Source organism: Phyllostomus discolor, chromosome X, assembly GCF_004126475.2.
Source record: "Phyllostomus discolor isolate MPI-MPIP mPhyDis1 chromosome X, mPhyDis1.pri.v3, whole genome shotgun sequence".
NCBI classification, from domain to species: Eukaryota; Metazoa; Chordata; class Mammalia; order Chiroptera; family Phyllostomidae; genus Phyllostomus; species Phyllostomus discolor.
In genome coordinates this window covers 31716474-31734872 of record NC_050198.1, presented here as the reverse complement: position 1 = coordinate 31734872, position 18399 = coordinate 31716474, and the positions used below count along the sequence as shown (strand labels likewise).

The 18399-nt window shown below is 46.7% G+C and overlaps 2 protein-coding genes and 1 pseudogene across 8 annotated transcripts; all 3 read right to left on the bottom strand.

Annotated features, from left to right (window-relative positions):
- On the bottom strand, positions 1–4181 carry LOC114505394 (EBP cholestenol delta-isomerase). Of its 3 annotated transcripts, none has more exons than XM_028523297.2 (5): positions 4051–4181; positions 2941–3259; positions 1385–1421; positions 1136–1266; positions 1–493 (listed from the first exon to the last, which is right to left on the bottom strand). In XM_028523297.2, exons 2-5 carry the CDS (start codon positions 3239–3241, stop codon positions 276–278), a joined length of 687 nt encoding a protein of 228 aa, XP_028379098.1. In that variant the 5' UTR covers positions 3242–3259; positions 4051–4181; the 3' UTR covers positions 1–275. The 3 variants fall into 3 exon arrangements, with proteins under 3 accessions (XP_028379098.1, XP_035872142.1, XP_035872141.1); XM_036016249.1 differs by having other exon boundaries at positions 2941–3252; positions 4051–4177; XM_036016248.1 differs by lacking the exon at positions 4051–4181 and adding an exon at positions 3616–3637.
- Positions 4182–5139: 958 nt separating this feature from the next.
- On the bottom strand, positions 5140–15976 carry PORCN (porcupine O-acyltransferase). Of its 5 annotated transcripts, XM_028523118.2 has the most exons (15): positions 15844–15976; positions 15018–15191; positions 13659–13851; positions 13292–13335; positions 12721–12902; positions 12510–12640; positions 12377–12394; positions 11058–11072; positions 10834–10959; positions 10580–10680; positions 9451–9527; positions 9294–9357; positions 9101–9186; positions 8029–8139; positions 5140–5574 (listed from the first exon to the last, which is right to left on the bottom strand). In XM_028523118.2, the coding sequence occupies exons 2-15, from the start codon at positions 15151–15153 to the stop codon at positions 5473–5475; spliced, it is 1386 nt and encodes a 461-aa protein (XP_028378919.1). In that variant the 5' UTR covers positions 15154–15191; positions 15844–15976; the 3' UTR covers positions 5140–5472. The 5 variants fall into 5 exon arrangements, with proteins under 5 accessions (XP_028378919.1, XP_035872137.1, XP_035872138.1 ...); XM_036016244.1 differs by lacking the exon at positions 11058–11072; XM_036016245.1 differs by lacking the exon at positions 12377–12394.
- A 1191-nt stretch (positions 15977–17167) lies between these two features.
- On the bottom strand, positions 17168–17282 carry LOC114505857 (annotated as a pseudogene).
- Positions 17283–18399: the final 1117 nt, after the last annotated feature.

Below are 18399 nucleotides of genomic sequence, written 5' to 3'. Positions count from 1 at the left end.
TTAGGGTCAAGGACTTTTATTTCTTGGTTTTAAAAATTGCCACCACTGCAAACCTCTTAGGTTCTCTTGGACTTTTGTCCCAACAGCTCCTGGCAGTAACTCCACACAGCCACTTTCTTCCCCATTTCTGGCCCTTTTGGTGCCTGCCTATCAGCCTGTTTGACAGATCAATTCACTTTGTCCTTTTGACCTGTGGGAGCAAGAATTGGACTCTTCTGGCAGGTGGATTGTTTGTCATCGGCCAGTGGTCAAGCCTAGTCCATCCCTCATTAGTTCTACTTGCTCTTTGTTTTTGTGGCTTTGGCATCCAGCAGGCTCTGGGCACGGGTGAGCTGCTTCACAGAATCAAACACAAGGATTCCGGGCAGCACCAGCCACAGGGCATTCATGAAAACAAAGTAGAACCAGAAGTAAAGCGGGTGGCCCAGGTCCCCATGCTGGAATCCATCACGGTACTCCGTCAGGAAGTAGAGTACATCCCCATAGATCTGACCTGTGGGAGGTAGAAGAGAAAGGGGTAAACCCCGTGAGGAGGAGGAGCTATTCCAAAGTATTTTCCAAGTCATCATTCGCAATCTCAGCACTTAGGATTCCCAAATTCAGAGAGCTAAGAATTCTGAACTCATATGGCTGCAAAGTTGAAAGATCAGAAAAATGAGAATTCTAGAAATCAGAACCTGAGAATTTTAGAACCCAGGAGAGTTCATATTTTCAGAATTTAAGGAAGCTCAAAATCCTTTAATTCAAGACAACTCAGGATTCCAGGACTAAAGAGAACTCACATTTTTTAGAACTAAATAAAGCTAACCATGTAAGAACACAAGAGAACTAGATCTCAGATGAAAGAGGCTCAACATCCTAAGCCCAGAGGACCAAAGGGCTTCCTGCCAGGATGGACCACCTCATGTAACCTTCACAGGAGACTTTGTGATGGAGGAGGAGGAGAAATGAACACTTCCTGCTTGAGAAGACAGGCTGAGAGGGGCATGGCTGTTCTGGAACTTCAAGGAGTATGTCATGCAGTCTGACTCAGCGCTGGATGGGCATAATTGAGAGATCCCACCAACATGGATGCCACCCATGTATTTGCATCCCTAATAATCCCTCCAGCACCGAGTATGGACCCTCTCCTCACCCACAGAGACCACGAGCTGTAGGACAAAGCGGAGAGGCTGCTGGCGGAGAAAGGCAACCACCACCCAAATACTGAGTGGTCCCCACAGGAAAGCTGTCATAGTCTCCATGCATATCATGAAGTTGTCATTCCTGTGAGAGAAAGAATGGTGTGACACTGGCACCCACAGGGCACCTCATTAGTGCCCCCTGACTTACTACCACCCCAAACCAATTCAGGTTTGATCGCTTGATAGAGGCAAAGACTTACAGGATGTATCGGCTGTCTCCCTTGGCATATTCTTTCCCTGAAGAAGACAAGAGACATACATGAAGAATAAAGGCAGGAAAAGGAACTGAGGGCTCATATAATAAAGCAGGCTTTATAACCTCTCCATGCCTCCATTTCCTCATCTGAAATGGGGTAGCTGTTTAGATTTTAGAGTTAATATATATGTACAAGATAATGTGTGCAAACCTAATATAGAATAGTAAGTGTTTCTGTGATTGTCTAGTATTCAGTAAATATCTGTAGAATATAAGGAGGCAGGTATAAATGATGGAGTAAATGAAGTAGCCAATGAGAAAGAGGGAGGAGAGGAAGAGGGAAAGAGAGAGGAAGGGAGGGAGACAGAGAGGGAGGGAGGAAGGGAGGGAGAGAGGGAGGGGGGGAGAGAAGCAGAGGGGGAGAGAGAGAGAGAGAAGCAGGGGGGGAGAAAGAGAGAGAATGAGAATGAAGGTGAACAGATGAATTAATGAAAGAGTAAGCAGAAAATCAGTAAGAAAAAGGCAGATCACACAATATAAAACAGTCAGGAGACTGGAGTATGTTCTTCACTTAAGAGGATTTCCAAATGGTCATTAAGTAAAAGCAAATTAAAATCACATAATGAGCTATCACTCACATCTACTAGAGGGAGTACAATTTAAGAAACACCTGACCATTACAAGTGTCAGTGATGATGCAGAACTCTCATATACCTCTGGTGAGAATATAAAACGGTGCAGCCATTTTTGAAAACAGGTTAGCAGTTTTTCATAAAGTTAAACACACATCTACCATACAACTCAGCCACTCCTCCATATTTACCCAAGAAAAATGAAAGCAGATGTCCACACAAAAACTTATATAACAATGTTCATAGCAGTTTTCTTCATGAGGTCAAAAAGGAGTATTGCTTATAATAGCAAAAGCCTGGGGGAAATCCCACCAATACTAGACAAGTGAAATAATTCTGTAACATCTATGCTTTGAAAGCCTTTTATGAACTGATGGGGAATGACCTGGCTTAAAAAAGCAAAGTTCAGAAGTATATATAGCATGTTATCATTTGTTTACAAAAAAGGGAAAAATAAAAACAATGACAGTAATAGTCATAGAGCATCTATTGTCTGCCAACTACTACTACCACCACCACCACCACCACCACCACCACTACTACTACTAATAAACACTTATATGGCATCTACTGTTTGCCAAACACTTTTCTAAGTGCCTTACATATATTTGGGTATTACTATTATCCCTCTTTTACAAGTGAGCAAACTGAGGCTTCTGTGTAAAATTTATGTGTAAATAAACTCTGCAAAAAAACAAGCAATTATTAATAGTGGTTAATAATTGGCAAAACTTGGTGGACAGAAGGTAGATTTTCTCTATATACCTCTTTAAATGGTTTGTTTTTTTGACCCATGTCAATATATATGCGACATGAAGTTAAATTAAATTTTTAAACAAATTAATAGAAGAAAAGTTGGTAGGCAGCTAAACATTTAAGCCAATCCTTGCACAGAAAATTCCCTCCCAAAGCACATGAAAGAACTCACAGAGTTGGGACAAGAAGGCTTGATCTCCAAGCAGGTCCTTGTGGTAGAGACTGAACCAGCCCTCAATCACTAAGTGAATAAACCCACACACTGCAAACCAGCACAGGGACAGTCGCCTCCAGCTTCCCAGTGGGATGACAGCAGCACGTCCTGACAACAACCATGTGGTCACAACTAAGACTCCAGAGGCAGAGAAGAGGCCAGCCAGTATATGCCAAGTAGGGCAGTCATTAGGCACAAAGTTGTCCAGTGTCAGGTGCCGAGGCCAGTATGGGTGCAAGGGACTAGCATTGGTGGCCATGTCTTTGTTGGCTGAAGGCTGTGTGTGGATAAGTAGAAAGAAGAAAAGGTAAGAGAAAAATCTGAATAAATAAAAAGTACAGAATGAGATCATAAATCCAAATCCAAATGGTTTATTATCACAAGAAATGCAAATGGACTAAATTTATTAGTTAATAGACTTGTAAAACTGGACTAAAAACAGAGTAATTATATGCTGTTTTTAAAACTTGGCTATAAGGCCACAGGAAGACTGAAATCTTGTTTCTGCCCTCTGGGAGCCATACGATGTGGTAGACACAGTAACCAGACCAGTTCCCTGCCATCAGGGGTCAGTGTCGGCTGAGAAAGACACAGACACCAGGTTGAGTCCCATTGGAGGGGTCAGTGTCTTGCCTCGTTCAGCGGACAGCTATTCCCTCTCTGCAGCAGGGCAGAAGGGAGAAGACTAATGAGAATTACAACCCTCAGGTTCAATGTATGGAAAGACACATGCTTCCAGCAATTGCGTACACCACCTTCAACCTGCAAGAAAAAGGAAAGTGGAAGGCACAGGTCTACCGCTCGCAGCGGGTACAAGGGGAAAGGAGAGTTAAATACAGAGACCACCAATCAGAACTAGAACCCTCTAGTCCAGCTGCCCAATGAGAAGGAGGACCTTCTGTAGTCGGGACAACCACGCAGTAGCTGGGGGTATTGCGCAGGCGCGTGGGGGTGGTAGACAGGGTGGTGGGGTGGAAGGGAAGGGTCTCGCACAGGCGCGCCTAGGGCCGGCCATTTAGCAATGGAAAGCTAAGGGATGGAGTGACAGTCCAGGCGCGGGGCACTCACCCAGCAGCGCAGTCGGAGCGGTTTCTCCTACAGGTTCCTATCTTTCTTGAGGCTGTCTAGCAGGCTCTGTTACAGCCCTAGCTCAGACCTACTTCTTTAGTTTTTCGTCTTACGGAGTTGGCCAATGGAGGGGCTGGGAAGACGGCCCGTGTAGCCTCCAACCAATAGGAGCTCTTTGTGTGCCGTCGGCCCCGCCCTTAAGCGTGGTGCCATTTTCGCTGTTGGCTGAGCCAGTCAGGAGGTGGGTGAAGTCAGGAACTGCCGAGGTTGGTAGGCGTTTCCTGCTTGAAGCCAACCCGCCTCTAGTCTAGGCTTCAGTTTCCCTATCCCTTATCAGTCAATCATCTGGGAAAGTGGGTACTCATCCTTATCGTCTGCGGTTGAATCAGCATTGCGTTGCGTCCTCTCATCTTTGCCCTGATTTTCTAAGCAGACCAATTAGTTTCCAGACAATCCTTCAATCTTAATGCCCGAATGCGCAATAAAACTATACTAAGGCAGATCACATCCTGTACACTACGCCTCCATTCTCTGCCTTAGCGTTCAGGACCCCTTAGCGGCCATCCTCACGTCTCTGGACTTCAAGTCAGAAAAAAAACAATCAAAACTCCTTGAGAGCCACTTGACGTGGAGACCCTTAGTCTCCCCGCGCCAGCTCTAAAGAACCAATCAGAACACAACTCTAAGCCAGTGGGCACCCAGATAACACGATCAGAACCCAGACTCATACCAGACCTCCTATCCAATCACAACCCTCAGTCCTAAAGATCAGTAAACATTAACTCTGTCTTGCTTTCCATTGCTTCTATCTCAGTCAGAGCAACCAATCAGAATGGGGATCCCTGTGTTTTCCAGCCTATTGGTATCAGGCCTCCCCCATATGCAACTATCCAATCTGCCCAGGCCCTACTCAAATGAAGCAGTGCCATCCTCAGACTCATCATCCAATCATGAACAATAGTAAATTAACCATGAACTGTTCTAATCACAACCTGCTCCCTGTTCATGGTTTCTAGCTTCCAAACCTTAATCCATGCTGTGCCCCTTTCCTCACTCACTTCTACTCCCCACTGAGCAGTGAAGAAAGAGTCTTTTGTATATTTCCTATTTTTATTTGACAATAACAAACTGTATATAAAAAGGGAGTATGAAGGTGGGGAGTCCGTGGATCTCCTCCACCCTGCTTCTCCCAGCATCCCCCACCCCTAGGCCCCAGCAGGGACTACCCCCTTTCCACCTTGTGATGGAGTGGGGATCAGCAGGCATGGAAATTGCGCGCGCGTGTGTGTGTATAGATGTGTTGGGGGGGTTCTATGATGGAGAGGGGTCAAGAACTAGAGAGGGAGCCTTTCCTCATCCTCCATCAGAGCTGGCACCCTGAAAAGGGATCTTGAGGGAGTTGGGAAGGTCCATAGATGTGTCTCAGGCTATGAGACGGTAGAAGATCCAGCATCCAAAAGTGACCCAGTGACTGGCCCAGCTGAGCTCTGACCACTTGTGGACAGTATATGCCATGCCATAGCCCTGTGGAAGAGAAAGAGGTGATGGTCCCACTCAGCAAGAACAAATAAGTCCTCAGGAAAACCCATCCTTTGCTGAAGGCCATTTCTGTGACTCCACAGTAACCCTAGGTGAGGCCCCAAAGAGACTGGGTACATATAAAAGGCAAGCAGATTTAGTTTTTTCTTTTGTTTTCTTCTTTAAAAACTAGACGAGACACCCTGGCTGGTGTGGCTCAGTGGAATGAGTGCCAGCCTATGCAAACCAAAGGCCGCTGGCTCTATTCCCAGTCTAGGGCACATACCTGGGTCCCCAGTAGGGGGCACATGAGAGGCAACCACACATTGATGTTTCTCTCCCTGTCTTTCTCCCTCCCTTCCCCTCTCTCTAAAAATAAGTAAACATTTTTTTTTTAAGACAAAAATTGGTAAAGGAAGTAAGTAGGCCATTCTCGGCAAAGGAAAAAACCAAATGGCTCTTAAACATATGGCTTCATTCATAATCTTCCTCCTGTCAAACCAACAAATACATCCAGGAATCTGAGAGGCACTCTGTTGGTGGGGTGACAGACGTGTTCATATGCTGCTGGTGAGAGGGCAAAAAGGTAACTTCTTTATTTCAACCACCAAGAATAGATCCTACAGTTCTGTGTTCACCTGTGTGAATCCACATGGACACAAGAATACTAGTTGCTGCACTGTCATTTGCAGTAGGAAAGGACTGGAAATCACCTGGATGCCCACTGATAAGGGACAAACTACACTGTGTCATATCCTTATAATGGAAGTGATGAGTGAGGACACTCTATGTTCTAATGTGGAAGATTTTCAAGGATTTATATAATAAAGCAACATGTAGCATCATGTCATTCATTAGATACCTCTAGGGTAAAAAACAGGGGGAGGGAATGAAAAAATATTTTTATATTTGCTTATTCTTAACTTTTTAAAGGATATTTTAATAAAATGAATGAAAATGTTTACCTGTAAGAAGGCGGTAAGTAGATGAGTAGGAACAAGACTTTCCCCTGAATAACTTTTTTTAAATTTGATTTTTTAAGAGGTTTTATTTATTTACTTTTAGAGAGAGAGGACAGGAAGGAGAAAGAAAGGGAGAGAGACATCAATGTGTGGTTGCCTCTCATGTGCCCCCTACTAGGGACCTGGCCCGCAACCCAGGCATGTGCCCTGACTAGGAATTGAACCAGTGACCCTTTGGTTCACAGGCCCATGCTCAATCCACTGAGCCACACCAGCCAGGGTCCCCTGAATATCTTGAATATTGTTTGGTTTTTTGAACCTTGTGATGTACCTTAACAATTTTTAATGTTTAATTAAAATAAAATAAACAATTTTATTTAAAAGGAAGCAAAACCCAGATTTTACATACTCAGCCAGAATAAAAATTAAAAATGGTTTTTAATGAGCCCTGGCTGGTGTGGCTCAGCGGGTTGGGTGCCAGCCTGTGACTGGGGTGACCAGTTCAATTCCCAGTTGGAGCACATGCCTGAGGTGTGGGCAGGGTCCCCAGTTGGGGAGAGGCATGGGAGAGGCAAACGATTGATGTTTCTTTCACATTGGTGTTTCCTGCTCTCCCTCCTTTCCCCTCTCTCTAAGAAATAAATACAGTATTTGAAAAGTTTGTTTTTAAAGATAAAAATGTAAGTTTTATTTTAATTAAAAATAAACATTTAAAAGAGAACAACAGCAACTACAACAAAAAGAGAAACAGAACCTGGATCCTTCAAGAGCCATATAAATAAACATTATTTTTAAAACTGTTTTTCATTGAAAAAGGAGTAAAATCTGGAATGTGCATACTCCGCATGAATGAAAATAAAAATAGTATACACATTTTAGAGATTTTATTTATTTTTAGAGAGAGGGGAAGGGAGGGAGAAAGAGAGGGACAGAAACATCAAAGTGTGGTTGACTCTCACATGTCCCGAATTGGGGACCTTGCCCACAACCCAGGCATGTGCCCTGAGTAGAAATTGAACCTGTAATCCTCTTTGGTCCACAGGCCAGCACTCAATCCACTAAGCCACACCAGCCAGGGCATAAAATAGTACATACATTTTAATATACATTTTAAAGTAGAATCCAGAGCTTTTACACTCAAGCTAAGTAAAGCTATATTAAAAAATAAGGAAGAAACCTTGCAAATTCTACCTAAACAAAAATATGATGAAATGACTAATTGAAAAAAGTAAAAGCTGGATTTTACACTCCATCTCTATAAAATAAATCTTGCAAGTACACTAAACATATTTTGCACACTTCACCCAAATAAAAGAGCCAGCAGTGTGAATCAACTGGAGGGACAATGGGAAAGAAGAACTGGGGAGCACTGGGTGCACAAGCTGAAGACACCACACAAAGTCCTCATGCCTCATCCTCCCTGTCTCCCTTTGTCCTTATGGTTCCCATGAGCAGATGGCACATCCCTGGGTACCCCCAACCCAGGGCCCCATCTCACCTGCTCCTCTGTGGTATCATCCACATCGACATCAAACAGGGAGCCCAGGTAGGCCAGGTGGAAGATGGCCAGGGCTCCAAAGAGCAGGTTTAAGGCTCGTACCCCCAGGCCCTGTTGGGGGACAGATGGATTTGTTTGGCAGCTGGACCTACTCACTGCCTCTCAGTACCACCTGGACAGGGGAGCCCAGGGAGATGCACAAAGTGCAGTGGGTTCCAGGAATGAGGATATCCACAGCACCCCAGGGGTGGGAAAGAGATGGTTCAGATCATCCTGGCAAAGGAGGCAAAATGGTAGAGCTCTGGGTCAAGGGTTTATGATAATAAACATCAGTTGTCAGATGGGAGGCAAATCTGAGGTTGTCTGTACTTCTTATTGCAAACAGAATAAAACAAACAAAGAAGCAAAGAAACAAAAGCAAACCCCCACCACATCTTAAAGGACCCACCATTCCCCTTGTTCATTTGCTCAGGCCACACTGGCTTCCTCGCTGTTCCCCAAATATTCCAGGCTCTCTCCCAACTCAGGGCCTTTACACTGGTTCTTCCATTTGCCTTGAATGCTTCTGTCCCTCACCTCCTTCAGTTAAAGTACTCAAAAGGCACCTCCCTGCTTAAAATTGAATCCACTTACCCCCAATATTTCCCTTCTCCTTTCCCTTATGTATTTCCTCCTTGGTACTAATTGCAGTCTAACAAACTATTACACTTTACTGACTTATTTTTAATTTACTGTCTCCCCTGTTAAAATGTTTGTCCCAGAGCACTGAAATTTTATAGTCTGTTTTGTTCATCATTGTATCTCCAGCATCTAAAACCATGCCTGGTACCAGCGGGTGCTCAATAAATGTTCATTGGGGACAGGAATGCCTGGGTGTATACAGCAGGTGCTTGATAAATGTTTGTTAGAGACACAGGTGGCAGTGAACAGAGATGAAGTTCTGCGGATGGCAGAACTTCTTCTCCTGGTGCCTGAAGAAGCTGGGCACCTTGAGACAGATATAAAATGGAGACAGAAGTGACACTTTTGAGGGAGAGTGTTGGGCTTGAGGTTGCCCAGGCTGAACTCTCACCAAGCGATGCTGGTGTGAACAGTCTGGTGGGCACCGTTTGGACAAGATGCAGGCACTGAGGATCCGAGCCAGGCGCTTCCGGAGGACTGGGATAGATGGGGGAGGTAAGGGGGTCAGGTTAGCCTCAGGGGACAGTGGTTCCAGCCCCCTACCAATCTTCCATCCTGTCTGCTATACTGGGCTCTGAACTCACCATGCTCCACGTAAGTGATAAAGGCCAGGGACAGCAGCACCGCAGCCAGGTGGAAGCTGAAGCCCTGGTGGGGGCCCAGGGGGCAATGAGGTGAGTGAAGAGGAGGCCCCGCCACTCCCACCCATCTTCCACCCTAATCCCACTTCACCCTGCTCACATGCAGGAGGGCGCTGGCTGCATAGGTGACCAGCACGGCTGAGAAGGTCCCCAGGTGGAGAGCATTCTTGAAAACATCTGAAAGAGGGGATGTGGGTCAGGAGTCTCCCAAGATTCCCTCCTGCCTTTCCTGGGGGGTGCCATAAGGCAGGGTGAGGATATATACAACATGTTGGAAGCCCCAGGGAAAAGTCTTTATAACGGTCTCATACTTCATATGTCTAAAATTTTGCTCCTGAACTTCCCTCCTAACCTGCCCCTTCCACAGTTTTCCCAAGTGTAGCCAAAGTCAATCCCACCCTTCTAGTTCCATCATCCTTGATCTGTCCTCTCCCCACTCTCACAACCAAATTCGGCAAATCCTATCAGTTTTACCATCATAATTTATCCAGAATCCAATCTCTCCTTTCCACACCCACTGCTGCTTACCACCACCCCTCGCCTGGACTACTGCAGTGACCTCCTCACTGCTTCTGCCTTTGCCCCAGCCCCATCTGTCCTCACAGCAGCCAGTGGGTCCTGTTATAGCCCAAGGGAGCCCAAGGCCCTCCTCTGCTCAGACCCATGTTGTAGCTCCAGCCTTCTCACAGAAAAAGCCAAAGTCCTCCCCATGGCCAGTGAGGCCCCAGAGACCAGGCCCCTGCCAGTTTTCTGACCTCACCTCCTACCACTGGCCCCTTTGGCTCTCTTTTAGGATTTTTGCAGTAGCTGTTCCCTCTATCTGTTATATTCCTCCTTCACATATTCACATTGCTTGCTCTCACCTTCTTTAAGTCTTTTCTCAAATGTCATCTCCTCCCTTGTACTGGCTTGGGCTAATTTGTTAAATGGCAACCTCCTACCCCCACTGGCAACACTCCCAAATCATTCATTCCTGCTTTATTATTTTTTTTTACCATAGCACTTATCACCATCTGAACTATTGTGTATTTTTTCTCTTATCTGCTCCCCCACAAAAATGCCAGCTCCACAAGGGCAGGGATTTTGGGGTATTTTTTTTTTTTTTGGTCCCTGCAGTACCTTCAGCAACTAGCACACAATAGGTTCTCAGTAAATGTTTGTTGTATGGATATGTGAAAGGGCCTGAGGTAAGGACTTTCCACTCTTGGAGTGGTGACTTGGTGACTCACAGTTATTTAGCCAATAAGACATGGGCAGGTTCCAGCTTGTGACAACTTCTACCATGGACCTAGGCAGCTCCACATTCAGTGGCTTGGACACCGTCAGGTCCCTGTGAGCAAAAGAAATACAAATTCATCTGGGATCTCAATCTAGCTGACTGCCACACTTTTGTCTTGGCTATTTCCCCCCATGGGAGCACCCCCTCCCTGCAGCTCCTTCAGGCAGCACCCTGTGGGAGAGGATGCTCCCTAGCCCTCCCCACCATTGTAGGTGATCCTTCTCCTCGGTAAAGCCAGCTCCTGCCAGTGTAGCTGTGGCCTCGGACAAGAAGCCCACAAAATAGTTGCTGAAGTGGAAGGAGACAGCACTCTCGTAGGCTCGCAGCCACCTGGGGAGAAAGGAACAGGGGGAAGAGGCATCATGCCCAGGGGCCAGCATGACACCTCACTATGTGTCATCATCCCCAGCCCCATTCTGTAGACTCACCTTACCATGGTGCCCCTAAGGCCCATAGGGGTCAGGAAGGCAGCAGAGAAGAAAGGAAAGAGAGTCAGAGGCCCAGGAGGCTGGCCTGAATTATATGTAGACAAGACAGAAACATAGTGGCAAAAAGAGGTACAGTATGATAGTCACACACATACATACATTGTCAGTTTCATGGGGCTCAAACAGAGGTGTGAGCTGCCCTATGACAGTCTTGCAGTCTCCCATGGTCACCATGGTCACACATCCAGACCCAGCCACTGTCAGAGACCTGACCTAACAGCCCCACACTGTGACACAGCTACGTAGCCAGGCACAAACACGATCAGCCTCATATCAGCACAAATACTCCCAGCCTCATAGCTCTCAAACCTACGTGGTCAGCTTACTGACCATGAGACACACAAAAGTGCTGTAGTTAGGCACAGAGATTATCAAGCACCCTGCTATGACCACATACACAAGTCTACACTCAAGATAATCATCCTGTCAGTCATACAACAGACACAGTAAAAAACAGGCAGAGTCCTGCATTGGAAAAACAGTCAGTTCTGGAATCAGGCCTGGGATTAATGCCTGGCAGCTTAACTGGGTGACACTGGGCAAGTCACTCCATCTTCCAGAGCCTCATTCAGCATCAGACACAACCAATGGCCAATGAGTGGGGGAGGAAGGGGAGTCATACAATCAAATGGCTGGATGAAATCCTATAGTCATACCAGAGGCTGATAGTCATCCCTGCACACAGGTATAGGCACAGAGTGGGTCACAACTCCTTGGCTAGACAACACCATGCAGCCAGAGAAGGCAGACCCACAGGCAGAATCCATCACAGGCAGTCACATAACATGCTACAGGCAGACCCATTCCCAGCCAGAGTTACAAGCCAGACTTACCCAGTGACAGCCACATACCCCATCATTGACAATGGCACAACCAGACAACCAGAACTCCAGTCCCACGTAGGGAACCAGTGGCTGAGAGACAAACAACCCATACACACGCCTAGCCAGAGTCACATTCAGGTCAGCATCACCAACCAACACATACTTGTCACTCTCTGTTACAGTCATGTAATTTGCTTCTAATGGTGAAACAGCAAATCAGATGGACATTCATATACAGTATATGTCAGAGTGTCAGTCATACACAGAGTCACAGAGCCAAACTTGGCCAAACAACAGCCACAGACAGACACTCTGTTTCTGTCCAGTCATGGGGTAGAATGGTCAGATGGTCTCAGACTTAACAGAACCAAGAGGTCAGACTGTGCCCCCACCCCCCAGTTAGCCCACTCGCCCTCAGCACCTGCCCTCATTTACCTGGCTTTGCGTTTCTTGCTGTAGTAACAGAAGACAGACAGAAGCATTAAGAGACAGGCTCAGAGCTGAGGAGACCCCAGGTCCCTACCCAAACCCCTCACTGAAGGGCAGAGGCCTCAAAGTCTGTGCTCACTTTCGAAGGAGGCGGTCACCATCAAGAGGGATGAAGTATGGGAAGAGGTAAGGGCCCACACAGGTGGACAGCACAAGGCACAGCAGGGCCAGTGCCAGGCTCCGAGCCACCTTCTGCAGCCATCGGCGACTCTGTGGGGATCAAGGCTCCATGAAGATTGCCCTGTGGGGGCTCCCATAGTCCCTGCCCACCTGTCCACCCAGAACCTCACCAGCGGGCGACCTTGGACAGCCTGTAGGTAGCTGTGGAAGGATATCCAGGGCCCAAAGACGATGGTGCCCACGAAGTAGAGGTAGCCCATGAACTCCACAGGTGAGGGCACCGCACCCACCTCGCCCCGGTCCAGGTCGAAGCCCAGAGACACCGCCTTCATGGCCACGATCATCTGGGCCCCTATGTGTGGTGCCCATGGTCAAGTGAATGGGCAGAGAGCAGGTCAGCATGGGGAGATGGGGAGCACCAGCTGAGGGGTGGTAGGAAAAGAGCAGTTCAAGGGTGGACAGGTAGGCAAAGAGTCAGATGGGCAGATGAGCATGTGGACCCAGGACTGGCAGATGCCTTTTTTTAAAAGTCAGGCACATACATGAGATGGGAAAGACAGATGAGGGAAAAGGTGTGGTAGAGAGAGAGACACAGATGTGAAGGGAATCTGAGGCCTGCACATCTAGTGGGTTGGGCAGATGAGGGACAAAAGTAGGGAAGGAAAGACAGGGTTGGGGGAGTTAGGAGATGTAGAATGGGGCAGTGGGCCTGGGGCAGGTGAGAGAACCAGGGTGTCCTACCTCGCATCTTGTGCCATGTCACAGTGTCCACCATGTGCATCTCACTGAGGAAAAAAGGTGGCGGTCTTGGGCCCATGACTCCTATGGCCTCAGAGACCACAAAGGATGGACCAAGGTTCAGAGAGGGTTATGCCTTCCCCTGTCCTGCACAACCTCATGGAAGAATAATTCTCCAGAATTCCCTCCTCCAGAGGGAGCTCAAAGTCCAGCCTATTCTGTACAGCCTTTAGAAAGAACTAGTCTCCCACATTCCCTCCTCCAGGAACCCCTCACCCACTTCCTGTCCTGGACAACTTCACACGGAGCAGCTGGGGGCCCTGCTCCACTCATCTGCCAACAGTATGGGAATGAGGGCTCACACCCATACCCCATGAGCAGGTAGATGAGGATGGTGACGGAGAGGAAGACGCCGCGATGGGAAGAATGTCGGCAGAGGAACAGCACGAGGTAGCATAGGAGGCTGAGCAGCACAACCCAAACCATGTGTAGCTGGAAGAAGTGGTAGAGGCTGAAGAATCCACCTGCCACGGTGCTTGCATGCTTCAGGTAGGATGGTAACCCTTCAGGCAAGAGAGGGAGAGAAAACAAGAAAGGGAAGTTGGGTGGGCTGACAGGAAGGGAGGGCAACCTGAGCAGAGAGCACAGCCTGGGCAAAGGCCTAAAGGTTACAATGTGGTGGGATTGCAGGGGGCTCAAAGCAGGTATGGGGGGTGACAGAGGTGGCAAGGCCTGGGTTTAAAGAAAAGGAACATCTATGAAGGATATTTGGAAACCCTGGGAAAAATGTATCAACTTATATTGCATAATATTATTGCATCCAGATTAAATTTCTTGAAGGGTGATGGTTGAGATGGTGGTTATTGGGGGAAGATGTCCTTATTCTTTGGGGACACACACACTGATAGATTTTGGGTGAAGTAATTTAGGAAGATGATAGATAGAATGGGCATTAGTGGGAAGATATTGACAGTTGGAGAATCTAGTAATGCATATATGGGTGTTCATCACACTATTTTTTCAGTTTAACTTCAGTAACTGAAATATTTCAAAACAATAAACCTAAGAAAAGTAAAATAAAATACCTTTTATTTTTCAAAAAAATACCTTTTAAAATAAAATAAAAAGATAAAAGAAAGTGTAAAACCTTTGGATTTCAGATTTCCAAAATTCTCAGCATCCTATAGGGACCTTGGGAACTTGTACTCTTATCATTTGGATATATGCTTGCTGTGATTGTAGAAACATTCCAGAATCCCAGCATCCAGAAATCTCATCATGCCCTGATTCTGGAAATCTAGAATGCCAGCATTTTGAAGCCTAGAATATGAGAATTTCAACTTATCAGATCCCCAGACCCTGTAATGTGGTACTTTGGGATTCCATAACCCTTTGACACCAGCATTCTAGAATCTTATAACCTTGGGATGTAGACATTTCAGGATCTCCAAGTCCAAGAACCTCAACTTTCCAGAATCTTAGAACCCAGGAATACTGAAAGGCATGGTTTGGTATGGTTGCACATGGCAGCATGTGGCACAGGGTGGCTGGGTGTAGTAGTATGTGGTGTGCTAAAATGGTGCTTGGCCTGATGGGATGTGGTGGACTGGACATGTTGGCATCTGGCTTGGCATGGCAAGATGTGGCAGAATAAGGTGTGGTTGGTACGGATGAATGTGGCAAGTGTGATATAGATTGGCATGGTGGTACACACTGGACAGGCACTTACCAAGCCTCCAGAAGAGGCGGCAGGCGAGGCAGATGGCAAGGAGCAGCCAGATCTGGTCAAGGCCCTGCTGGGCAGTAGGCAGGAGACAGCCCTGCAGCAGCTGCTGGAAAAATTCCTGGCGGCTGAAGGTGGCCATTGCAGCCCCCCCACGGATGGATAGACAGATGGATAGACCTGTGAAAGTGGGGACACAGAGCTGAGATGTCCATGGGGCAGACCATGCTCAAGGAATAGACTTAAACGCTCAGATTTCAGTTTTGGGCTGTCCATCCCATGTAGACACAGCATACTGAAGTATTGGGGGAGGGTGTGAGTGTCAGTTACATCAGACTGAGCCACCAACTGTGTGTGTGTGGGTGTCCTGGGTGCCCACACACAACCCATGACCCGTTGTGAATGAAGGACCTGTGTCTCTCCTGTTATGAGGAATCGGGGTTCAATGGGGAATGAATGGTGTACATTCCAGGCCGGTATATCAAATGGAGGGTCTCTGGTTTCCAAGGTAGAGTCACTCTGTGTGGAGGGCAGAGAGGGAGATTCTGTGACATTTGGGGGCCATGTGCATCTCTCCTTATACGGACATGAGGGGTGTCCTGTATCTCCAGCATGCCCCATCTCACCCCCACTCGGCCACTCCTGGCCACCAACAAAGCCCTGCCCAGGCCCGAGGGCTTCAGGAAGGTGGTGGTGGTGGTTGGGGATAGAGGAGAGGGGGAAGTCTGAAAGGTGATGGAGAGGGGACCTCAGAACACGCGCTGCAGACCAGTGAAGGGAGGCCGGCTTAGGATGGGAGCAGAGGAGCCGCGAGCGCATTCCTGCGACCTACCTGGCAGGAAGGAAGCTGCGGTCCCAGGGGCCGGGGACTCACCGCTGCCGCCGCCACCGTCGCCGCCTCCTCCCGGCAGCCTCCCCAGCAGGCCGCAAGGCCAGGACCAGCTGCGGCTCTCAGGGCAGCGCGGCGAGCGGGCCCTTTAAATCCCGGGGAGGCCCGGCTTGCCACCTCAGCCAATGAGAAGGCAGGAGCGGGGCGGGGACTGGAGGAGGAGGAGGAAAGCTGGAGGGTCTAGGGAAGGAGGCGCGGGAGGCAGAGAGGAGCGGAGCGCTGCGGGAGGTGTACCACGTTTGCGTCCCTACCTTTGTGGCTCTGAGTGTTGCAGCCCCTGAACATTCGCGTCTGGAGGTCTTCTGACCGTCCTAAAACAAACTTTCCAATCGTCAGATTCCTAATCCTTGGAAGCTGACATGCGAAAGATGGGGTAGGAAGAAGGGAAAGCCCGCTCACCTTGACTGTTCGTTCACCCACGCAGACTTTCGACACTGCAGAGCTCCCGATTCACAGATGGGAAAATAAACCGAAGTCTCTCCCATTCCATCCTTCTGAGGAAACTAAAGGAATTTCCAATCCTCCCCACCCCCAGGGGCAGGCTAGAAACATTTGTAAGTATTGACCATGTAACCGAGGAGCACCAATTAGGTACCTGTGCTTCCCCTAGGGACTCCTCGTGAGCACTTTGCTGGTCGTTGAGAACTGATTTGTTTGCTTAATTTACCATCCTTTAATTTTTCACCCTGATTTGAGGGTGAACCCAGCAACTAGTGAGTATTCCCTGTGAACCAGGATGCTAGTATGGAGCACCGGCTGACACAGAGCACTTATGAAGCTTTTACAGTGTCCCCAACGATAGTTTGTATCAGGCTCTATATGCACCAACACAGAATTTATGCTACATCTGCTCTCTGCCTCCCCTACCGTGCAGTATCTGGGCACTCCACTCTGTCCTTAGGCTGATGAAGGGCCTATTTTTCCAAAGGAGCATCTGTTGCGCATGTACTGCGTGGTTAGCTATGATGTGTAAGGGAGAAGGAAACCCAAATAAAGCTGGGACCCTACCTTGACCTGAGGAGGTAAGGAAAACAGGTTCTAATTAGATTAGTACCTGCCTATAAGGAGCTGGGCAAGTCCTGCCCACTCACAGGACTTTAGTTAAAAGAATGGGATTAGTAGTTCTTTGGTTCGCAGCCTGCCCTCAATCCACTGAGCTATGCCAGCCAGAGCTGCTGGATTAGTAGTTCTTTACTTGGAAATACCTGTGAGAATTGAAAAGAAATATGTAAGTCCCCTCTCTTTATTTTATTTTTTTTTCCTGGGATGTTATAGGAAAGGAGAGTGGCAATTGCAGATATTATGCTGACCTGAGCTGTCAAAGTCTCGCCAGGTTGCTCTTGAATGCAGTTGGAAAGTCCTCCCTCTTTAAAAAAACATTAACATGAAGTTAAATGGAGTTTAACTCATAAATTAATATTCATGTATTATAAATGAAAAATATTCTCTGCACGGGTAGTTTAGCTGGTTAGAGCATTCTCTGGATGCCCCAATGTTGCAGGTTCAATCCCTGGTTAGGGCACATATAAGAGGCAGCCAATGAATAAGTAAATCTATATTTCTCTCTCTCACTCTAAAATCAATAAAAAAGAAAAATATTGAACCAGTAAGAATATATACAATGAATAAATTACATAGGCCAGATACATGAATGCTAATTTCTTTTCTTCTTTTTATTTAGTTTGTTCTTTTTAGTAGTTCCTTTTCTTAACAGCAGAAAACAGCCATACATTTTATGCATTAGACTTCATTCTCATTTTTCTTTGTTTTCAAACATACTTAAATAGAGTCAACAATGACCCACAGCCTATGCCAGAAATATTTTCCTTAATTGCAAAATGACATTTAAAACTGAAAGATCCTCACTATGCAACACACTGAGCTTGGCAGACTTGTTTCCATCTAGTTTTTTTGATGTATGTGATAAAAAAACTAGTATCTAGATTATAGGATGTATAAAGGACATCTACCAATCAATAAGAAAAGGACAAACAATACACCAGAAAATGGACAGTGGACATGAATAGGTAATTCACAGAAGAAGTTCCCTGAAGTGGCCAGTAAGAATAACCTATGAAAAGATAAGCCAATCTCTTTCATTATCTGGGAAATGCAAAATTTCACACCTACTAGGTGTGGTGCTTCATATTTTTATCACTGGAGCTCAGGAGACAAGTGGGCACTTAATAAATATCTGCCAAGTAATGCAATATAGCCTTTGTAGTCATTTTGCATTATGGTTTCTGGAGCATTTTAAATGGTCTCCCCCAAATTAAAAAGATACAAATCAATACAATAAGATCACCTTTTCACTTATTAGATTGGCAAAAATTGTCAAGCCTCATAATATTTAATCTATTTATCTACACTTCTATTTATATATTTTTCTAAACGATTTGATAGTAGTTACAGACATGATGCCCTTTCAACAAAATAGTTAAGTATGAATTTCCTAAGAACAAGGACATTTTCTTACATTCCTACCAGCAGAGTATGAGG